This window comes from Neolamprologus multifasciatus, chromosome 22 (genome assembly GCF_963576455.1).
Source record: "Neolamprologus multifasciatus chromosome 22, fNeoMul1.2, whole genome shotgun sequence".
Classification (NCBI taxonomy): domain Eukaryota; kingdom Metazoa; phylum Chordata; class Actinopteri; order Cichliformes; family Cichlidae; genus Neolamprologus; species Neolamprologus multifasciatus.
The window spans coordinates 16,440,746-16,464,488 of NC_140459.1; the positions used below are offsets into that span (position 1 = coordinate 16,440,746).

A 23,743-nucleotide genomic window follows, 5' to 3' on the forward strand; every position below is an offset into this window, starting at 1 on the left:
GCTATCTGCTAAAAATAAATAAATAAAAAGTTTTGGTAAACCTCACAAGCCTCCAGCTGCAGGTTATTCCCTCCGTTTTGTAACCTACCTGCTGCTGAAAATGATACAACTTCAGAGTCAAATAGATCCTCCGAGGTTTTATTATTTGGAGACGAGTGGCAGGTGTGTTTTCTAATTGGGTCAGATAAGCTTATGATATTTTAAAAAGTATGTATTACCTAATTATTTGCTTTATAATGTGCATGCAAATGCATATTGTTTAATAAACTTCACAATCAAGCTTGCTGTGATTGTTTTGTGTTCATTTATTCGTGTTTCCATTTGAAAAAAACACAAAGGCACATTAATGCATTCTTGTAGCAGTTTATTTACATTTGCATTCAGTCTATTTACATACAGTACATGCTTTTACATTCATGAATGAAGCTTTACATCAAGATTTTTTTTAAAGATAAGCCTACAACACAAAGGAAAACAAGACTGGAAAAAACTAACCTAATATTTTTATACTTGCAAAATAAACTGGCACAGTTTGCTACATTTTAAAGAAATACATAGCGGATGTGGGTGATTTCAAAAGCTTCTGCTCCTGCGGAGAGTTGACAGAGGTGATAATTTATGTTTGCAAAGCTTGGTAAGCATCTAATTTGTCCTTTTCAAACGTGTGTAAAAGTACATTTCAGCCTGCACACAAACGCAGGCTGAAGTGTGAGAGAATGACAAGCCTGAGGGTGGAAGCTGAAAAATGACTTTCCATGGAAGCCTTTTCTGCCAAAGAAAATTTACGGTACATTAGTCAAAATTTTGGTTTAAGTCTTACTAACTCAATTAATTACTTGAAACTGAGGAGGGGGGGGAGGTAACAGGTAAATAATTGAGATATATGAAGCTTTTTTTAAAAAATTTCTTTTTATTCAGAGCTCCCCCCCCCCCCCCCAATCCAAGCATTGCTGTTTCTCTTATAGGCTAGGGTCCCAACTCAAACAAACGAGTTATTGATGTTTTTACTTAAATAAAGTACATTTGTATCACAGTAATAAATAATTTTCTTGTAATATGACAGTTTTTGATAAATATATCTGGGTGTTTAATCAGAGCCTTATCGGGGGTATTGTTGCAGCAATAAGGGCACAGACATGCGGACATTAGCTTTAATTTAACTACTATATACCTACACAAAAACAAAACAGTCATTAATGTAATTAATGACTGAGCTACAGTAAGATGTACAGTGCATTGTTCTGTAAACTGTAACACTAACCTAAGCAGGGCAATATTTAAACCCAGAGAGGTATGTGAACTAAAAGTCGCTTAAAAGGGGATCTATTGTGTTCATGTCGCACTCACTCAAAATTTTTATTCAACTTTATTTGATTTGCAGTTAAGTGATCGTTATGTAACTTATTGGTCTTTTATCGTCTGTCTGAAACAAGTCTTTTTAGTTTCTGTTTCTTTAAGGCCCCCCCTCCCCCTCACTATAAGCCCGAATTCTGATTGGCTGCCCTTCGACTTGCTTCTAAACAGAACCCAGTGCTTGTTAGCTCCGCCTCCTTATTCAGGCATAGCTAGAGCTGATTGACCATATAAGGAAGGGTACGTCAGCTCAGCGCTAGTGTTAAACACAACACAATGATTACTTTATAAAAGATGATGTAATTTTTTGAAACAGTGGCCAGTTTTAATATGAAATCCCAGCAGCATTTATCAGGCAGGAAATAAAGAAAAGCATCATGGGTCCACTCTAAAGTGCTGACCTCAGACTTTTTTTTTTTAGCTAATCTAACCGGTGAAGCTTAAATTCATGTTAGTGCCTTTTAGGGCACTTCCCAACACTAATAGTGATGATAGTTTATGTGATGTTGTTGGCTTGTTTAAATTAATAGCAGCTCTTATCACACTACATGTAAACAATAACAAATGCTTTGGAATAAAATAGCTGAAGCTTTCATATCTTGCTGTGCAACACAAAAACACACACTGCACTGATCCATTCCTTTCAAAGCAGATTAAAAAAAAATGCAATCAAAATTAAACATTTAATCTTGGCGCATTTCATCCTAACTGTGGTAAAAATCTCAGTAAGGCACGCTTGATACGCACTCTCTTTCCCCTCTCTCAACACTCTTTAACAAGTAAGAGTGCTCTGGAGCCTGTTACATGAAACTGGACATTACATCATAACATGAATGATTTATAGTGCGAGCGGGTCACAAGTACCTTGACATTAGCCTCTTTAAATAAAGCTTACCGTTATGTAAGCTTGTGTACTCAGGAGTTACGTGTGGTTCGCACACATTGCAGATGAAGCAGAGCTGAAAAGCTGGTCGTCCACGGTTCTCGTCCCAGGAGTTCAAAAATAGTCATTTGCATTTCTACGCTGCTTACTTGCTGTAGCCGATTGCTTTAAAAGTCCTGCAGCAGTATGGTAAGTGTCCACACCTGTCTCCACATGTGAACCAGCGGGAGACATCAAACCTGCAGGAAATCATCAAAGGTTAGCCTTTTCGATGGGGTTTTGTTTGTCTTAATAGTTTGTAACATACTTGAAGCCTTATCTGGAGATAATAAAGTGGTAAAGCCATGTTCCTAACTAATTCGAGACGTTACAAACACATATGGGATGTGTTTGGATCCAGACCTGGAGGCTTGTCAACTACAGTGATTAAAACATCCCAGACTTGTTTACCAAGTATCAGCTGCCGTACCAGCAGAACAGTTTCTTTCTTCAGGTTTCAAAACTGCCAAATTCATCCTCCACACTCTTCTTCTTCTTTAGTTTGTTCCCTTCAGGATTCACCACAGCAGATCACCTGCCTCCAACTCACCCTGTCTCTAGCATCCTCCTCTGTCCTACCAGCCCTCTGGACGTCCTGCTTCGCTACATCCTTGAACCTCCTTTGTGGTCTTTCTCTTTTCATCCTGCCTGAAAGCTCCATATTCAACATCCTTTATCCAATATATCCACTATCCCTCCTCTGGAGATGTCCAACACATCTCAGCCTCACCACTCAAACTTTGTCTCCAACCCGCTCAACCTGAGCTGTCCCTCTGATGCACTCTACTCTTTCTAATCCTGTTCATTGTGGTCACTCGCAATGAATAGCTTATCATCACCTCGAGCTCCACTTCCTGCCATTGCCACTGTCTCCAAATCATCTAAACCTTCCCTTTTGCTGTTGCTCCTTGTTACGTTCAGTCCGAGGGATGTGAGGAAAATAACGAAGCATGTCCAGATTGAAAAACTGAGACAAGTAGGCAAACGAATAAAGCAAAGGTTTTTATTAACAAGTAAAATGAAAGAGGCAAATGTGCCGCTATCACCTTTAAAGGAAAAGAAGCATAACAAAGCACGTTAAAAAGGTTAAATCTCCCAAAACACCCTCCTCTGACACTCATCTCCACCCGCTCCACTCTGCCTGCAGCCTTGCTTTGGACAGTTCACCCCAGGTATTTAATCTCACCCACCTTCACTACCTCTCCTCCTTGCATAAAGGGACTGAACTTCCAGTATAGTTTTATAACCTTGTGTTGCATAATGACAACTACAATGAAAATTAAATCTAGTAATTCAGGGGGTTAAGGCAACGTGAGAAACTTGTTTTACCCTTGGTGTGCGCACGGTGCTGTCCATCAGGCTCTGTCTCAGCAAGCCCGTCACCACCTCGAGCTCCTGCTCTGCCTCCCGGACGTTGGGGTCCAGTCGGAGGACTTCCTGGAGGTCACTGCTAGCTGAAAGGTAGTCCTACAGGATAGTCATTCATACAGAGAAATCAGGAATGGGAGGGGGAAGAAAAATCCAACGCATTATCTTAAAATGACAAGGAAGATTTAAAAGGTTTATGAGGGGCGTGCCAGCACCTGTAAACCTTTAAAAGCCAGGGCTCGTCTGTAGAAGGCTTTCTTGTTGTTCGGCTCCAGCTGCAGCGCCGAATCGCAGTCCTGCCGGGCCTCTTCGAACCGATTCAGTTTCAGGAGACAGATGGCTCTGGAGGAGAAGTAAAGGGTTTGTCAGACGGTCTCTGTCAGTGATGATCAGTATGAGGATCAGGCTACGCATGTTTAGATTACTCCACACTGTTTCAAATACAAATGAAAAATCTTCAAAATATGCACTATAGAAGAGTAGGGACAGATGCATTTCCCCAACATTTCGCACAATATCTTGTTAATATAGAGATTTTTGCAGGAGGATTCTGGGGATCCACATGTGTCCAGCAGTTTAGGCTTTCATGTTTGCAACACAATATTTCATCTGAAATTCGTTTCAAATACTGATACACCTTCATGGGGCTTTATCCAGAGCAACAACGGTCAGTGCATCAGATTTGACATGCCAGGTGGTGATATGGTGCCCTCTACTGTTCCCCTTGTCTACCTGTAAATGGAGAATTAGCTTTGATGTTAGTCTTTTTTTTTTTTTTGTATTATTTTCTCTTCATTGTAGAAATTTTGCACTTCTATGTGAGTGGCAAACGGTGCAGTCGCACAATGTTATCAGTGTCTGTGTAGCTTATTATTTTATTTTTACAGAATATTTGAGCTGAAGCTTCTTACGTGATGTAGGCAGCTATTCTGTTATTTTTTGGGGGGTGGCGATCAAACTACCCACCTTTCAAACAGTATTTCTTTTATAAAGTAATTCAGCCGCTCTTGTTGCAAAGACCGGTCAATTCCAGCGTCTGTTTGGGTTGTTTTTTCATACCTGTTTGTGTGGAGCGCACATTCGTCAGGTTTTATGGCGAGACATTCACTGTACTTCTCCAGGGCGTCCTGGAAGTGGCCTTTCTTGACCAGACTGTTGCCTTCCTGTTTAAGCAAAGCGAAGTGGGCTTCTTTTCTTCTGGCTGTTGGCAGAAAAATGGGGGTTTTTTTCCAACTGAAAAAGATGACTTCATAAAGAGTTCATTTTCTTCAGTGCAAGTTATTGATTGGTTGGACAGATCTGGGGCAGACTGTACTGAATGGTTTGTCTTTCAACAAGCCTCTGCTACAATTTCTTCACACTGTTTCAGGCCTTAATAAATCCAGCCTGTCGGCAGCAGTCTCTGTGGACCAGCGGAGATGAGTCAACTCCTCCTTAGTTAGCGATCGGCTGTGCTGAAAAAGCCAATGCGGCCAATGGGTTGTGGGAAAGACACACGCAGCGGTACTTAAACATATCCACAGACTCACAGGTACACAAAAAGATAATATTCCACTTGTCTCAACCAAGACGAGCATCTCTAAATGCACAACAAATGAGGAACCTGAAGCAGACGGGCCTCAGAAACAGAAGAGCACACCTCCTGTCAGCTAAAAACAGGAAACTGAAGCTACAGTTCATACTGGCTCACCTAAATTGGACGACAGACTGGAGAAATGCTGTCTGGTCTGATGAGTAACGATTATTGCTGCAACATTCCCATGTCAGGGTCAGAATTTGGCAAAAATACATGAAAGCATTGAATCAATCCTACCTTATATCAACAGTTCAGGAGGTCCAACCCAGTAATAACAAAGTATAACTAATAAAGTCTTCAGACAGAGTTACTTTAGAAAGCATTCAGGCCCAAAGCACTATAAAGCCTGAACCAGGTTTTGAAACTCTTTTTCATTTTTTCTCTACCAAGAAAATTCTACTTTCATCCATTTACAATTGAACCGAAGCACAAAGTGAAAAGGCCTGCATGCTTTCTGAAGCATCTCGGTGCTGAAAGCTTATTTTTTTTCTTTAGCTGAGACGTCCGTCGATACCACAAACCACTCAGTCTGACTCTCCGTATCAGAGCTGCTCTGTTGCTGGGAAACTAAATTGATATGTGGAGCATGAGTATTTGAGATCAATCACCTCTGAAGCTGATACAAGCTGGGAGTCAAGTTGTGAGGAGATAATTTAACAGATACAATTTAATAACATTACCAATAACACAGTCAAAACAGACACGCTGGCACCGGCGCTGAAGCGTAGTGGCAGGTTAGGAGGTTTCGGGGCTGTGGGGGAGTAATAACACAAGCTTGTGCAAACTTTGATTACAGGGTTATTTTGATGCTAGCTTGCTGTAGAGGTTGTGTTTAATGCTTTTCAATCCAAGCATCAATAGATATGTAATTTCCTCTGGCGGATAACACAGCTGTGTTTGCAAATGCCGAGAGAGCAATAGCTTTAATCATCGCCACTAACGCTAGCTCAACTAATAAATGCAATGCTCATTTAACTCGTGTTGTGGCAATAAAGGCATATTAACATATTAATGAACTCGAGGCTTCATTAAGTCTAATTGTTTTAACGGATAAAATTATAATTGTCAGAATTTTAATTCATTTTAACTCTTTTATTAAGGAGCACAGTTTGGTGTTGTTTTGTGTTGCGTGTTTGCGGTTTTATTTCCTGTTTTGGGGAAATCAACATGAAGACGTAGCAACAACACAAACGTGATTTTAGGAATGAATGAATTGAACATTTGAGACACTCAGATTGACTTGTTGTATTAGGGAATTGTAGATGTACACAAACAAACAACTGCAGATTCTAAGATCATCAGTCCAATTTTACATAAGTTATTCAGATGTGTCACAACTTTGCTAATGTCCGGAAGAAGACCCAAACTGTCACCCTCATATGAGAGGAAATTGATTTGAATGTTCAGGAACCAACAAGGCTCAAGCCATGAACTGGAAGCTACTGGGACACCAGCACAACTGTCCACAGTGAAGTCAGTTTTACACCATACACTGAGATGGTGCTGACCACAAAAGAAACCTCTGCTCCAAAATCGACGCCTTCAAATTTGCAGCTGCCCATATTCACAAGCCAAACTCCTTCTGGAGAAAAGTTTAATGGTCAGATGAGACAAATATTAAACTATTTGGCCTCAATGGTAAGAAGTATGTTTGGAGGAGTAAAGGTGAGGCTTTCAAACCTAAGAAGACTGCACTAGCTGTCAAGCATGGTGGTGGTAGCATCATGCTATGAGGCTGTTTTGCTGCCAGTGATATTGTTGGATGGAAAAATGAAGAAGGAGGACTACCTTCAAATTCTTCAACTTCACCACAACAGTTGGATGTTTGAAACCTGAACACATATGTGTGTTCCAACAGGACAATGATCCCGTTCCCATTATGAATGGATAAAGCAGGCTAACATTAAGCTTCTGAAACGGCCTCCCTGAAGCCCAAACTTCAACCCCGCTGAAACTTTGTGTAATACACGTCAAAGCTGGTTTTGAGCCAGAAAACCAACTAATTTAAATTAAGTTTTCTGCCATTACAATCAGTCAAATATCCACCCAGAATTATTCCAGAAGCTTGCTGATGGCTACCAAAAACATCTTGTCAAGGTGCAACTTGCTAAAGGACATGTAACCACATATTAATGGGGCTGTATATACTGCTGACCTTGTTTGGATCAGAGAAAATTCAAAATAAATTCAAACTCGTGCACCCAATCCTTATCTTTTAAAGACATTAGTGATGTGTGCAGTACAATCATTCCACCCTGGAAAAAGAAACGTTCAAAGAACTCATTAAAACCTCAAAGTTACCACCACATTCTTGCTCATAATGAGCAGGTGTGAACTTCTGGCCACAACTTTATTTTACCACAGTTTATAATAACTTAAGATGCTGTATTACATTTCTTATTGTTGGCATGGCGTCATTCCTCCTCAGTAAGATGGAACAAAATGCATTACTGTAGGAGGTAGTGATTAACAGTGCTGCGTATTTGCTGTGACAAATTTAAGCAGCACACATGTTGCTTTTAACACTTACAACTTCCATCACTTCCTGTCTGCTTCTGTTTCTGGTTTCATATTCATTCAGCTTTGTATGTGTTAGATCGTGTGTTTGGAGTCTTTCATTAGACAAGTACAAGTAAACAGATTTATCTGTTAGTGTTGTTGTGAGTTTTACAGCCTTATACTGCTCCAAAACTATTTACATATATTTGCATTTATGGCACATTTGGAGTCTCCTGGTTCTTGTGAGCAGTTCGAGCGCCGAGGAAACTTGACCTGGATTGTTCCATTACAGCAGCACTATAGTCTGTGTGGATCATCTTTACTTTGCATTATTGATAGTACACCCAGACAAACACACACACACACAGAGTCTCTCAGCTGGAGCACCTTCACCACTACTCAGCATTTGCACGCTGATTCTGCTCACTGACTTCTGCTGCTGCTTTATAGTTCAATTATTTACTGTTTCTTTTAAAAATGCTGCGTGAATGCAATCACCCAAAGAACTGTCTTTAGTCAAGAAAATCTGGATTTCTTTAAAAGGCTTCTTTGTTTGCATCAGATGTGCTCATCACATTTAACCACTTAAACCCACAGGAATGGTTGTTCCTCACCTTCCTCCTGGGCTGCTCTGGCGGCCCGGGCCTGGGCCTGCTCGATGCTGATTGGTTTCTCTCGGTGTTGCAACTGCACAGACAGGGGGACGACGGGAATCTCTGGAAGCTTCTGTCTCCACTCGGGCCCATCCTGCTCAATCAGCATCTTTGTGAGCCTGTAAGAGAACAAAGAGACTGAAACTAGTATCGCAAAGTGTTTAGCAAGACCCAAAGGGAAACTGAAATGACTGAGACGACTTGGTGTTACATAAAATCTGTCTAAACATGCACCAGCGCATGAAGCGGCTGAAGTTTCCTGTGTTTGGATTTTTGTGTTCAGCTGACCTGTGGATGCTGTCGTGAGCCGCCTGTATCCCTGTGTCTAACTGCAGGACGGTCTTATAATCCACGTAGGCCTTTCTGTAGCGCTCCAGTGACTCATAGGCCATGGCTCGACGCAACAGAGGCTTCAAGGAATAGGGCTGCAGCTCCAAAGCCCTAAGAGGATCAGAGAGGAGAGGCGGAGACCGAGGGATCTGAACACGTGAATGAATATTTGACCGACAGGCTGTCGCAGCCTTTAGAGCAAAGAAACAAAAGGCAGAAGGCTGCTGGATCCAAAACTGCATCACTATGGATGATCTACATGCTGTGTTCCACAGTTACAGAGAAAACAGTTACAATCAGGGTGTGGAAAAGCAGCTTGTCATTCAGTTTTCATGTAAATAATATTGAATTTAAATAAAACACAGCCCCCCAACTGGGTAATGTCACGATCCCCGGGTCTGAGTTTTGCAGGTTCATGACTTCCTCTAGTTTTGAGAAATGATTTTGTTCTAGTTCAGTATTCTTCATGGTCTTCTGTTAATGGTTTATTTAATATAAGCTTTTTTATTTGTCCCTATAGTTCTTTGCTTGCTTGTAGATGACTTAATGTTTATTAGTTCCCTTTTGTTAATCCCACTGTGTACCTCCAGTCTTGTCTCTGTCTCTTGTCTTTCACTGTTAACTTCACATGTTCGAGCCTTTGTCGGTATCTTTTGTGCTTTGTATCTAATTCAAATTCTCTTGTCTCATTATCCCGGATTTGTTCCTGCTTTGTCTCCCACTTTTGACTCTGTTACAATAGTGAGTATAAGACAAAAGAGCACAAAAAGTCCCCCTTTAATAAGTTATTCATAAGTTTTCTTGGCTGATCTCTTTAGCCCAATCTCCATCTATGCATTTCTCTCTTTATAAGCTGGTACTGGTAAGAGCAGATGTTCCAATCAGGCTGCAATTGTTGCCACTTTGGGAAAATTAAAGTGGCAACCAGAACGGTTCTGGTTCTGGCCATCTTTTAAATACAGTCTGTGATCTGACAGTGTTTTGGGGTGTGATGTCAGATCTGTGGATTCATCTCTCAAACCTGGAAGTTATAACCAGTAATAAAACCGACACTAGTCACGTACTTGTTGCAGTCCTGTATGCAGTCTGTGCTGTTTCCCTCCTTCAGGTAACAGGCCGCTCTGTTGGAGTAGAGAATACACAGGTCCTCTGGACTATCAATGCCTGCAAGGGGACAACCATAATCACATTTCTGAAAGACCAGATTCATTTACGTCATCTTGTGATCTGAAAAGCAGGTGTAAGGCCATGCTACACATCCATATTACCAGCAGTTCTTTGGACTTTGTGGCCTAAAGTGCTCGAGAGAGAAGCGAAATCAAGACAAGTGAAGCAGTTCAATTGCAAGTGTCCAGAAACGCTGAAGGGGTGAAAGGCAGACAGATAAAAGGCTGTGTTAAGAGATCCCTCGGTAGAGTCATTTTCTCCACTGTCCTTTCCACTCTAGTGCAGTTTTATAACCGCTGGGAGAGCATCAGTCTTATGTACAGCTTTCACAACCCACAGCGCATCATCATCATCATACACTGTTCTCACCAGCTTTCTGATTGAAGTCTATGATTAATCGTTTGGAATCTGGCTACAGTGCAAGTGCAGAAAAAGCCATCACACTTGCCAGCTACAAGAGTAAAAGTCAGCTGAGTGCTCTCTGTGCAGCTTGGCATTGAGCCTAACGTAAAAGCCCCATGCATCAGCACACGACTTCCATCGACAGCAACTTGTCTTGTGCCAACACTCCACTGCAATCACAAATCACCGGTGCAGAGACGCCTTGTGTCTCTGCTTCATGCTAAAAAGTGAAGTGACCTGAAGTCATCCTGCAGGCTGACTGGAGAAACAGCGGTATAATGCATTCAAAACTGACACGGGATACGTTGGATTGAGGAACCAGGTGACACTGAGTCAACTTGTATGTGATACCCTTACCAGGGCTAAGTCACAGATGCTACGAGAGGGTGTCTCTCAGGCTCTGTGACACCCATCTGCTGTTTTTGGCAACTCTACACTGGGTCACAGAGCTGGAAAAGCTACTCCAAGGAATCCAAGGATGAAAATAAACAAGAAATAACTTTCTGGTAGCAAAATTACTCTTATTTTCTAAAACTATACATAGTTTAATCAATGAATCAAGAAATTAGCAGTTAGATAAAGCTCCTCTAACTATGCTACAGTATCGTTGCTATAATCAGATTTGTTTATCCCAGGATCACATGCTGTGTAAGAGAAAAGAAACCGCTCATGTCACGCCCCACCTGCTTCAGCACATCCCTCAATGGCCTGGGTATACTTCTCCAAGGCGTCTCCAAACTGTCCGTGTTTGAAGAGATGGTTCCCTTCATTCTTGAGCCGGGCCAGGTGAGGAGGCAGGGCCCCGGCGGGAGCATCCAGGTAACTTGTGTCCACTGCGGGGCTGTCCTCCTTCTTCTCTTGCCCACCAGCAGGGCTGTTTTCTCTCTGAGTGCCATTGACCGCCCCCTTCTCTGGAGCCATGTGAGGCTTTCCCCCGCTGCTTCCACCCCCGCTTCGTGTCCCACTCCTTGCTGTGGCCTGATCCGCGCTCGCTGCCCCTCCTCCGCCGCCCGGAGGTTTCTCCTGCGCGTTCCCCATAGCTGCAATCCCTCTGCAGTGTGCTCAAACTCTGCCTCTACCTCTCTCAGAGCCGCAGCTACTTCTGAGCCTGGATGGGGATTTCTGCTGGACACACCCCCGACATGAGGCGTCAGATGTGATGTCAGCGAGGGGGAGGGGGGAGTGCCACAGCGATGCAGTGCTGCAGTAGGACAGCTCTGAAGGGAGAGCCTCAGTTTAGACTTCAGAGCAGAGGAAACCTGGACCAGACACACACATGCGAGACACTTTGATGCTTTAATTCATCAAATTTTAAGAAAAAAAACACCCCATTATGATTTCGATTATACATGATTTACGCTGTATTACTGGAGAAGAAGTAACTGACAGGCAACATTTTGACACAGTGGAAAGATATAAATGTTTAATTACTCTTAGGATAATTGGAGTGAGCTGCAAATCTGATCAACAGCAAACAAACAGAATATTAATCATGTAAAATTACATTTTGTTGATGGAAAATCCAGCCCAGTAATGAAAACAATCATTGAATCCAGTCCTGTTTGTCACCTGAAGGGTAGTTCAGCAAAGTAATTACTTTGTTGATGAGAACACGTTGTTCATAACTCCCTCTGCAGCATCTTAGCTCGAAGCAGCTCTCTGTCCAGCACCGGGAATTTAAATCAGGCTTATTTTCTATTGGTCAACATTTTGGCATGTAATTACATCAAATCACAGGTTCACACAAATGTTTTATTAGAATAGTTAAAAGATGGAAGTTTGAAATGAAATAGCTGCTAAACCCAAGTGCAAGTAATGATCCCAGTGAAGGCTTTGTTTGCTATTTCATTTGGTATCTCATCTTAATGAAACACATCATTTTAGTTTTTTACTATTATCTATTATTTGTTGTGTCTTATTTGTGTAATGTGTACAAAAAACAAAGACACTGCTGGAGTCTCCTTCAGCTGCCCAGCAGCCAGTAAGTCAGAAGAATCTGTCACAGATTTTCAGCATTTGTACAAATTAAACCAGTGAGATGCAGACGTGCTGGTATGAGGATTTTTGCACCTTTGAGTAGAGAGAGTGCAACAGTTTGAAATCTTTGTGGTAAGCCAAACTAAAAAGTTGCCATGCAGATATTAAGGGACTAAATGAACAAAAAAAAAAAAAGATTTAGATTTAAATCAACTTAAAAGCTAAACTTGGGGAGACGGTGTAATTTAAAGAAGTTAAAGCTATCATAGTGCTGTTTTAGATCAAAAATACACTCAATGGACACTTAAGTACACCTTGCTTGTACTGGGTTGGTCCCCCTTTTGCAATCAGAGTTGCCTTAACTCTTTAATTCTTCTTCTATTGTGCAATTTTGGTGAGCCAGTATGTTTCCTGTTCTTTGTGGACAGGAAACTGAGGGACCCAATGCGGTCTTCTGTAGCTGTAGCCGGTCTGCTTCAGGGTTTTACGTTGTGCATTCAGATACGCTCTTCCGAATACCTCGCTTGTAAGCAGTTGTCATTTGAGTTACTGTTGCCTTTTTCTTTCTTTTGTTTTTTTAATCATCTCAAAACTCTGTCCAATCCTCTCTGGCGTCAATGATGCAATTTCACCTAGAGAACTGCCGCTCATTGGATATTTTCTCTTTTTGGGAGATGGCTGTGGGAAAATCCTGGTAGATCAGCCTGTCTGGTACCAACAACCATCCCACAGTCAAAGTCATTAAAAAAAAACCTTTGGGGGTGAGGGGAAGAAAACATTGCAGTCTCATTTATTCTTTATTACTATGAAAAAGGCCAAAAAAACAGTTTGCATTACACAAAATCGGGTTACTTCCCCCTGCTGCATTTTGTTATTCTGAAAGGCAGACTTCATTTCAGGGGTCGAAAAGCTGCAAACATCTCATAGCAACAGACCAATTACATGTGACTACATGAATATAGAAAAGTCTACAACAGCTGAAACACAAATTTTCCTGTCGTCATGGAGATGCTACTAATTAAATCAGCTCATCGGTTAGAAAAACTGGAAAAAACAGTCACGACCAGTTAAAATAGTTATTATTTAATAAACCAAAACAAACTTTCATACATTTTTGACAAGCAAATGTATTGTTTAGACCGAGAATAAAATGAGTAGTTCACAAATCTGAAGCCAGGTCTATTTATTTACATGATCCCACACTACAAACAGTAAACAGAGTCAAAACTGCTCCTCTCCTCTTCTTCATCGGGCATCGAATACAACCACTGAAATCAGAGAGTCAAGGAAATCCACAGCGAACGTAGCAACAAATTCATAAAATATCAATCAAAATCAAAATATCTGAACACTCTTTAGCAAAAAGACTCACATCTGAAATCAACTGGTCATTTTTAATGTTTTCACAAATTGTCTTCATGCACACAAAGTCAAAAGGATACATCTCTTTGTTCTCTTCTTGTACATGATCCTGTAGCCACACTCTCTGCATCTGATGGGATCGCGGGCTTTGATTTCGTTCTCGGTGTGACATTCTGCAAGTGACGAGAGAAATCATGGTGTTATGTGTTCAAGTTCAGTTTGAGCATTGTTACTGAGTTTTTACACCTTGCCACAAAACTTATTAGAACTAATATCAGGGTGGTTCTTTTTCCAGATGCAAGATGACCAACATTACGTAATCACGGTGAAATAATTGTTATTGGTTCCAAAATAGTAATATTGTATCAGACTGTAAAGGAGGTTTAACATTTCCCACTGTAAACATCTAGTGAGCCTAATGTGTATGTTATGTCGTCCAGAGGTCTCCACCAAGGTGGATTAAGTAGTAAAGACACTATTCAAACACAAGAACATCATGTAACACTCAGTTAGTACTTGTGTTTTGCACCTGGAAGCACAAATACCCACAAGGTAAAAATAAAATTATTATCATACATACATACAGAACAATACAATCAACTTATCCCAAGCTAACTATGATTAAAACAGAGATTAGAAAAGGAGTAGGGGTCATGAGGCTATAAAGGCACCTGAGATGTAATTTCAGTGAATGGAAATCCCACACATGCCAGGTATCACAGCTCTGAATGCACAGACCGGTTTACAATAGGCAAGTTTTGTGCTCCAAGTGTTAATTAGTACCAATACTGAACTCGTATTTATAATTATAGACGGTAGTTATGCGAATTTTCTATAATGTACATTTTCATGTGTTAGGTAAAACAGGACATGATATAGTGTGCTAGACGGTTTTCTCTAAAAACTAGTGTTGCAATACCTGAAAAGATACACTCTTAGCGATCTCTGAAGCATTAACTACGGATTAGTCCTTAATTTATTAATGTCGGAGAGGCTAGTTATACACTCTAAATAGAGCTCTAGTTTATTATTTGTTAACTTATTATGAGAGAATTGTTACTATGAATGAACACATTATGAACAATATGTAAGGTCTCTGCGGTGTAATGTAAGAAAAACATCCAGAGGAGAAGCAGCCGTGATGGCAGTGATGAAAGGTTTGCATTAGAGCAGGTAAAATCGTACTATTTGCATTACCAGCGGCTGTATTATTAAAGTAAAAGTTGTAATATACCTCCACATATGTAGATCATAGGCTGCTGCTTGGGCGGTTGTAGATCTTTCTGCGTATCCATTTCTGATTCTTAACAAAAAAATAGAGACAGAGAGATAACTGTTAACAACATGCTAACAGAAACAGCATGGTACTGCCCGAAACAGACTAAAATAACCCAACCAGTATTTAGAGAAAACAACAAATATATTTAAAGTATCTAAAAACGCTGCATAAACCTAATAGATATGGAGTACACAGGATGGAAAGATAATATCAAGGTTTCTCACCGTTTAAACACGATAGCTGTTAGCTGTTTACCTCTCTTTTCATACTCCACAAGGCTCCTGCTTGCACATGCGTAGAACAGTCGTGCACCTCACAGCAAAGTCGCTTGTGATTGGTCGGACGATGTCTTTGAATGAGACCAGAGAAAGCATAATTCTATTTCTGTGGACAGCTCTATTATCAGTAACATTTTATTCATACGTTTCAGTTGTTTAATTGATACAAATTATTCAATGTTTCTAAGGAGAGTATTGTTTTTACTCCGCTCCAGCAGGGGGCGCTGCGTTGAGGCCGTAACACCGTCATCTGACAATCCCTCAGCTGGCGCTGCTTTAGTTTTTGACAACAACGATTCAGTCGACAATGTTCTCGTCCTGACTGCTGGTCCCAAAAGTGCCACGAGTCCCTATTAGTGTGTTTTCTTTTTAGTTTTGAAGTCGTACATCATGGAGACGTCTGCGCCCAAAAGGTTTGTGTTAATTTGACTACGCTAAAAATGCTATTATTAACGAGCTAGCCGAACAGCTAACGCTAGGTGGATGTCGCCGAGCTAGCTGATGCTAAGCTAACTTAGCGTTGCCAGTCTTCTCTCAAACTTTCAGTTCTGTTCACGGATGTACAGATCGTTCCTCACACAGAGACGCTCTTTCCTGAGCCCTCAATTGAGTTTCTAATAGATTTGGCTAATGATGTGGTCGTTTTGTGTCCCCACGTGTTTGTAAGAGTGTTTTGTTCAGTGGTTAGATTTGCACTTGAAATATCATTCAATCGCATGAATAATCGCACTGAATCAGCCTCTAGCTTCCCGAGTGTCCTGCAAAAATCGAATTACTGTGTCTTTTTATGTCTAATATTGTTGCCTGTATTTGTAAACAGGCTTTAGTTATTAGGCTTTATGAAGGGGTTAGACATATATATAGTAAAGACATGATCTCTCTTTATGAGTCTGCGTTATTGTTATTGACTTTCTTGGACACGTAAAATGTCCTTGTAAAAGTTAAAGGTCCTCCATGTTTTGGCTTGCCTCTTTGCGTGATCTCTATTGAAAAAAATACATTTTGAATGTCAGTAAGACTTTTTATCCAAATAAATAAAATATATATAAAAGTCACTTTGCCAAATACTGATTGCAGCTTCTACTGCTTGCTCAGAGTGACTTGAAATCATTTATAAGAGATAGGTATGCTTGATAGATCACAGGCCATCATTTAGAACTGTTTAAATACCGAACACGGTATTTTTTGGCACGATTCCTGAAGACAAACCAGTATTACACGTTACTGATTACTTAGTTGGTTTCTGTGCTGTGGTGGTTCATGAGTTCACAGGCTCAAAAAAAAGACAACTCAAGTTAATTTTACTGAATAGCTTTTTAACCACAAGGCGACAGATCTGAAGTCTTTGTATGATTGCTGTACTATTTTTAAATTATGAGATCACACATGTTCAGATGTGCAGATGAGAAATATTTATTTATTCCATTCCATGAGCAACCCTTTTGTTACAACACTATAAAGGATGAATAATAATAATAAAGTAATATTATTAAACATTTAGGTTGACAGAGTTTGGTAGGAAAGATTTCCTATTTAAGCTGTGTGTGTGTGTGTGTAGTTAACATAATCACAGATACTAACCAGCAATAAAAGCATTTTACCTTAAATAACATGATTATAATAGAATAGTAAAATATTTTTTTTAAATGAATAATAACAAAAGCAAAAGAAATTAGAACTGCTTTGGAAATCATTGACAAAAATAAAATTAAGTGTGCGTAATATAAAGACAATAAAAATATAAAGTAAATATTGCTTAAAGGTTTTCTATAACATTCATAAATGTACAATGAAATTAAAGAGTGAGTCTACAAAAATAAATATTTGAGCAAAATAAGTGATGATGATGATGATAATAATTATAATAAATATAATAATAGGTATTGAAGTAAATTACCAAAACCATTCAGTTATAAAACACTATGTGAAATTCAGACTGAATAAGTTTTTTTATTTATTTTGGATTCAAGGAAAAACAGCAATGTTTTCAGCTCTTTTCACATTCAGTAAAAGGCTTCTCTGAAAGACTTTGGGGACACAATACTTGAACGTTTCTGTTCTGCTTAGTGGAAATTAACAGAAACAGCAGGATGTGAGGGCCTTTCCAGCTTCATATAGTGCAAACTTTTCTAAGAGGTAGTATAGAAATACCCTTATAAAGGAAAAAAACACACTCTGTTTGTTGTCTTAGTCAGACCTCATGTAGGATCATTTTTAAATGACTGAATCATTGATTCATTGTGTTTGATTTATTCACTAGAGCCAGACTGAAGAACCTTATTGAAGCTTGCGTCACTTAGTGTTGCTCAGGGAGAAACAACCTCCTTTAGTCTCGTATTGCACGTGATAATATTTTTGATCAAGTCAGAAAATAGTGAACAGTGCATGCTGGGTTGTGTTTTCACTTTCACAATAACTTTTTTGTCGATCACTTTGAACTTAACTAATAATGACTTATTCCTGTTGTTTGGCTGCGGTGCTGATTTTTTTTTATCTGTGAAGAAGTATTACCTCATATTGTGGTGTTTGAAAGTACCGATACACAAGCCTAAAAATATCTTTAAATGACAACAAACAGAAATAATAACAGGTTGCAGACTCAGTGGGTTTGACATTTATGTCCAGACTAAAAATCACCCACAGCCATTCATTTATTTACAGATGCTGAAACGATGCCGTGTCTCCTGTTTTGTAATGTTTAGATTTGCCTTTTCCACTTATCATTGCTTTCACTTTTATATTGCTGTCTTATTCCCTTTTTACAGTAAGCTGAAAAAGCTGAGTGAAGATAGTTTGACGAAACAGCCAGAGGAAGTGTTTGATGTTCTCGAGAAACTCGGTGAAGGGTAAGAAGTCTTAACTTCCATTTTTACAGCTGACCATTGCGTAATAAATCGTTTTTTAAGTGCTGTCAGTTGTAATAAAGCACTGCAGCCATACATGTGACTTTAAGCTTTGTGTGTGTTTTTAGTTCCTATGGCAGCGTGTTTAAAGCCATTCATAAGGAGTCCGGCCAGGTGGTGGCAATCAAGCAGGTGCCTGTGGAGTCAGATCTGCAGGAAATCATCAAAGAGATCTCCATCATGCAGCAGTGTGACAGGTGGGACAGCAGTATGTCTCATACCATATGCCCATTTTTGCCCTTGAAAGCAAGGTTTTTCCTCAATATGAAAAATGTGGCATCCAGTAAAGAGGTTTGGGAGAAAATCATTGTTTATTTGCAGACTCAGAATACATTTTTGCTTATCATCTACCCTAAATAACAGGGAATTGCACAGTTGATCTGTTTAATTAGATAAGAGCCTGTTAGTGTTAACTGTATGCAGACCAGTTGCACTTAGTCAGCCTTCTCTCAAAGGTCCATTCTGAGCCAGGAAAACCCTCAAAAGACATTTTACAGAGATAATGAAGGAGGAAGTATGACATCATCATCATAGCCCATGTAGCTCTCTCGTGTCTGGATCCATGAGATTTTTTTTCTCACTTCTGCTCTGTATCTTCTCCTTTGATAACCACTCCGTGTTGCGTTTCCTCCCCAGCCCCTATGTGGTGAAATACTATGGCAGCTACTTCAAGAACACGGACCTGTGGATTGTGATGGAGTACTGCGGCGCTGGCTCTGTCTCTGACATCATCAGACTGCGCAACAAGACAGTGGGTGTCTACGCTGAGCCGCAGCGACGTGTGCAACTGTGCTAAAACTTTATTTAAAAGTGCCTTTGACCTGTTGTCAGTAACGACTGCAATGGTGGCTTTAATTCACTAGTTTTTGTGTCAGGAAGAAAATATTTTTTGATAAAGTTTCAATTCAAAGTGCAGTATTTATTGCAACTTAAAAGTGAAAAGATCTCCAGGTTGAACTTGTCTTTAACTGAACTCAGCGAACTAATGATTAAAAAAAAAACTACAGACAAGTGCAGCAGTTAATGGTCTGTTTGTTCATGTTTGGTTTTTACTCTTCAATCTCTCAGCTGACAGAAGATGAGATCGCAACTATCCTTAAGTCGACGCTGAAGGGACTCGAGTATCTTCACTTCATGAGGAAGATCCATCGGGACATCAAAGCAGGAAACATCCTTCTTAACACAGAGGGACATGCCAAACTGGCAGACTTTGGAGTTGCTGGACAGCTGACGGTAAAATTGCAGCATATGTCAGTAGTGATAAGATGAAGTAATGTCTGCCATCATGATGTTGTTTGTAATTTGCTTCTGAGGAGTTCTCGCTTGGTCCTGTCATGCTCTAAAAGTCTATATATTCCCACTCTGTAGGACACCATGGCAAAGAGAAACACTGTGATCGGTACTCCATTCTGGATGGCACCCGAGGTAATTCAGGAGATCGGCTACAACTGTGTAGCTGACATCTGGTCCCTGGGCATCACATCCATAGAGATGGCAGAGGGTAAACCTCCTTATGCAGACATTCATCCAATGAGAGTGAGTGGAAACATTTCTTCTTGTTTTAAATGTGTTGTGAAAAACTTTTATCCTCTTTTTTTTTAATCCACCCTAATCCTGTTATCGTGTTCCTCCAGGCCATCTTTATGATCCCGACCAACCCTCCTCCAACATTCAGGAAGCCGGAGCTCTGGTCAGACGAGTTTACAGACTTTGTCAAGAAGTGTTTAGTGAAGAACCCGGAGCAGAGAGCGACGGCCACACAGCTGCTACAGGTAAGAAGATGACCTCGCCACAACATACATGGATTACTACTATTATTATGTTATTTGAACAGGGAAGGACACTTAGTTGCTCTTAATGTCCTTCCCTGTTCAAATAACTGATATAAAATGAAAGCAAACATATAAAATAGAGAGCAAATAGTCTTCCCCAGATACCCCGGAGATTTGTAAATATGGAAAATTTAATGCCGCCTCAGGCACATAGAAACATCAGAGGGTGTAACACATGATGCTGGGTGGATATACTCGTATGGAAATACATTTGCATGTAAAATATAGTTCATATAACTTTTATCTTTTTGGTCTTGTGAATCTCCAGCATCCATTCATCAGCCAGGCCAAGCCAGTTACGATCCTGAGAGACCTGATAACTGAAGCCATGGAGATGAAAGCCAAGAGGCAGCAGGAGCAGCAGAGAGAGCTGGAAGAGGAGGATGACAACTCGGTGCGTGTGCTAATTTATTCACAGAAACCTCAGATGTAATGCTGCATGTCTTAACTCTGTTCTTTATTCCATCCAGGAGGAAGAGACAGAGGTGGATTCTCACACTATGGTTAAGTCGGGCTCAGAGGGCGCCGGAACCATGCGCGCCACCAGCACTATGAGCGACGGGGCGCAGACAATGATTGAGCACGGCAGCACTATGCTTGAGTCAGACCTTGGCACTATGGTCATCAACAGTGACGATGAAGACGAGGAGGAAGACCAGGGATCGATGAGAAGTGAGCGGATATGATGTCTGCCTGAATGAGACGGTCTCCAAAATATTCTGTCCAGAAAGTTTATTTTGTTACCTTCGAGTTTAAACCATTTTCCTCCTCCTCAGGACATGCCACCCCCCAGCAGCCCATTCGTCCTTCCTTCATGGATTACTTCGACAAGCAGGACAACAAGGCGGCCCAGCAGCAGGAGAGCTACAACCACAACCAGGCACAGGAGCAGCAAGGCTACCATATCCAGTCCAAAAATGTCTTCCCTGACAACTGGAAGGTGCCTCAGGACGGAGACTTTGACTTTGTGAGTGTCATCCGTGACTCTGTTGTAGTGTTATTCATTGTGGAAATGTTTACAGCAGCAAAACAGAAGCAGCTCTGAGTGTTGTGACTCATTTTTTCCATCTGTTGTTTGTCTGTGTTGCCTCTCAGTTGAAGAACCTGGACTTTGAGGAGCTGCAGTTACGCCTGACTGCCTTGGATCCCATGATGGAGCGGGAGATTGAGGAGCTCAGGCAGCGCTACACTGCCAAAAGGCAGCCCATCCTGGATGCAATGGATGCCAAGAAGAGACGACAACAGAACTTCTAAATGCCCCTTCTGACCCTGACCTCCTCTAATCTGGATTTCCCTAAGCCACGGTAAACAACAAATTCTGTCCAGTGATTTCGGGGGAACCAAAACAATCTCATTGGATGCCCTCTGCTGTTCTGGCCGCCTGTTAGCTGACCTCTAAATTAAGTAAGATGCTTCCTTTACTGGGTGATGTCTGTTTGGTTCTGGGAATCCACACCCTGCCAAAAAAAGAAAAAGGAGAACCAAGCTGTGGCTGTAACACATCTGAGAGTCACACAAAGAATTTCCTCTTTAATCAGCAAAAAGCCTTTTCTTCAGCAGGAGCAGCGAGTGAGGTCAGTGGCATTACCCCCACCTCCCCGAGACTTTTTACCTTCACTGTAAATAAAACATAGAGCCTAGTTTGGAAATACCTGCGACAAAAGCTGTGGAGGTTCATCCATGACCAAAGACAATCGAGGTGATGTTGATGATGAAGTTGCCTTAAAATATTTGAAACCTGATTTTTCAACTTAAGCAATGTAGTAAAACGACCGAGTCTTTGGATGGTCACGTTTTTTTCCTCAGCTGGAGGAGAGTTGGACGAGAGACTATTGAAAGCTTAGAAAAATCCAGTGGATGTTGAAGAACGGATTGCGCATGTTTTCAGCTATTTTGTGGACCAGCTTCTCTTCAGTCTGCATTATCTTTTATTTAAATTAGGTGTTTTTCAGGTATGACGTTCTGGGTTTCCTTATACACCCAGTGCACAGTCTATAGTGGCAGATCTGAAGCATCTTTTAGTGCCTCGTAAACACACACGACACTCCCTCACTGCTCTTCATCCTCAACACCCTGGAACGTTAAACAAACGTAATTTCCAAATAGGGGGAAAAGGTGAAAGTCATTCCTAAACACTGCACAGCATTCTTTAAATGTTTAAGTTTAGATAACTTTGATTTCTTTTGATTGTTCCACTTTGACTGATTGACTTGAGGCAGCATTAAGAGAGCTGAGTGACGAGGCCAGACCCTGAATTATTGCATAAACGGTTTAATTGCTGTTTTCCACTTTAGGAAAAACACATCAGGTTGAGAAAAAAGACTCGAAAGACGTAACGGTTGTACTTAAAACCAGAGCCTCTACATCAGCCACACACGTGATTTCTACTTGTTCTTTTTATTTTTAGATGATAATTTTTCCTCCATTGGATCAAGTTTTCTTTTTCTTTTTTTTCTTTTTTTTTTCCCTGCAGCTTTTTTCAGCTATCAGTGAGAGTGCTTTCTGTTTCCTGATATTTGAAGGGGAGAAAAAGACAAAATGTGCTTTGTGGGTTTTGGGACACAAGCTTTGGCTTCTTTTATGTGAACATGAAGGCTTTTTTCCCTGTATTTTTAATAAGTGAGGAATGTTTTCCTTTCTTATCATAAATGAAGTCAGCTGTAAAATTTCCCACACGCTGCATATGCTTGTTGGACCACTTTAGTAACCAAATTCAAAGGAATTTAATCAAAAAACGAAAAGAAGGAAATAATTTGTAGGTTTTTACTCCCAAAAATCATCAAGCTTGTTGAATGGTTACTACATTTTTTGTTTTTGTCTATGTATCTGGCTTCTGGCTCTAATTCAGCTCTTCTGCTAAAGTATGTGTTACTTTTTAAGCGCTAATAATGACCCTGTGAATGAATGAATTCATCCTGTCTTAATGTTAAAAACGTGCAGTGAATCTGCTGGTTGCTGTTACATATGAATGTGTTTTGTAGGTGAAGCAGATGGAAACCCTTCATGAATTAAGCCTGCAGTTCACACAAGCATTCACTTTATTTATTAACCGCTCTGCTTTCTTTTCTTTTCGTGACACTGGTTTAAATATTGTGGCTGATTTGGCTGTTAATATTTTGGCCCTTGGTCATGTAAATGTGGTTGGACTATGCATGTTTATACTTAATTTTGCTCTGTAGTAGAACGCTGTTGTATAAGGAAAGAGTAATGTTTAAGAAGAAAATGTGGGATTCCTTTAATTTAGCTTTTATTCAAAACTATTGAACACTGAAAAGGCCAATAGTTTGTTTTGGGGTTTTTTATGATTTTGTTTTGTTTCTTTAGAACTGGCTGTAATATGTACAGTTACCTAAAGCCACCTTTTGCTATATCATTATGATTTTTGTCTTCATTTACTTCACTTATTTGGTTTATGTAAAGATTGAAGAGTGTAGAGTGGAATGTAAGCATTTAATTTATTATGTTCTGTTTGTAATACTTTAATAAAGTTTCAAAAATGTTAAAAAAGTAATAAAAGTCACTTATAGTTAACCAGAGCTGGCTTTGGTCTAATCTTTAGATGTGGATGGATTAATACCAACATGACATGATTAGATACTCTGATCTTATTATGTAGACTTGTGTTACTTTTTTTGGAATTGGAAAAAAAAAATACAACAAACACACACTATGAAAAGTGCATGAAAGTTTTTGTGTTGACTGTCACATCTGCTTTATTCTTAGCCTTTAGCACAGAGAGACAGGTACATTTACATTACTGGATGCCAAAAAATATGAAAAAAATTCCCATGAAAAGCTGAATAGTATGTTTTGTGTTAACTAATGTGGAAAATAAAAATCGC

The 23,743-nt window shown here is 40.2% G+C and overlaps 3 protein-coding genes across 3 annotated transcripts; 1 reads left to right on the forward strand and 2 right to left on the reverse strand.

Moving 5' to 3' along the window:
- Positions 1-458: 458 nt before the first annotated feature.
- On the reverse strand, positions 459-11,672 carry spag1a (sperm associated antigen 1a). The gene is made up of 8 exons (XM_085148274.1): positions 10,954-11,672; positions 9,766-9,865; positions 8,660-8,812; positions 8,333-8,490; positions 4,703-4,844; positions 3,859-3,985; positions 3,605-3,742; positions 459-2,475 (listed from the first exon to the last, which is right to left on the reverse strand). The coding sequence occupies exons 1-8, from the start codon at positions 11,306-11,308 to the stop codon at positions 2,470-2,472; spliced, it is 1,179 nt and encodes a 392-aa protein (XP_085004400.1). The 5' UTR covers positions 11,309-11,672; the 3' UTR covers positions 459-2,469.
- Positions 11,673-13,309: 1,637 nt separating this feature from the next.
- Positions 13,310-15,227, reverse strand: polr2k (RNA polymerase II, I and III subunit K). The gene is made up of 4 exons (XM_085148282.1): positions 15,113-15,227; positions 14,844-14,912; positions 13,690-13,782; positions 13,310-13,515 (listed from the first exon to the last, which is right to left on the reverse strand). Exons 2-4 carry the CDS (start codon positions 14,902-14,904, stop codon positions 13,493-13,495), a joined length of 177 nt encoding a protein of 58 aa, XP_085004408.1. The 5' UTR covers positions 14,905-14,912; positions 15,113-15,227; the 3' UTR covers positions 13,310-13,492.
- A 172-nt stretch (positions 15,228-15,399) lies between these two features.
- stk3 (serine/threonine kinase 3 (STE20 homolog, yeast)) lies at positions 15,400-23,435 on the forward strand. The gene is made up of 11 exons (XM_085148273.1): positions 15,400-15,579; positions 17,932-18,012; positions 18,138-18,266; positions 18,706-18,820; positions 19,138-19,302; positions 19,438-19,605; positions 19,704-19,841; positions 20,170-20,295; positions 20,372-20,573; positions 20,678-20,868; positions 20,997-23,435. Exons 1-11 carry the CDS (start codon positions 15,557-15,559, stop codon positions 21,153-21,155), a joined length of 1,497 nt encoding a protein of 498 aa, XP_085004399.1. The 5' UTR covers positions 15,400-15,556; the 3' UTR covers positions 21,156-23,435.
- Positions 23,436-23,743: the final 308 nt, after the last annotated feature.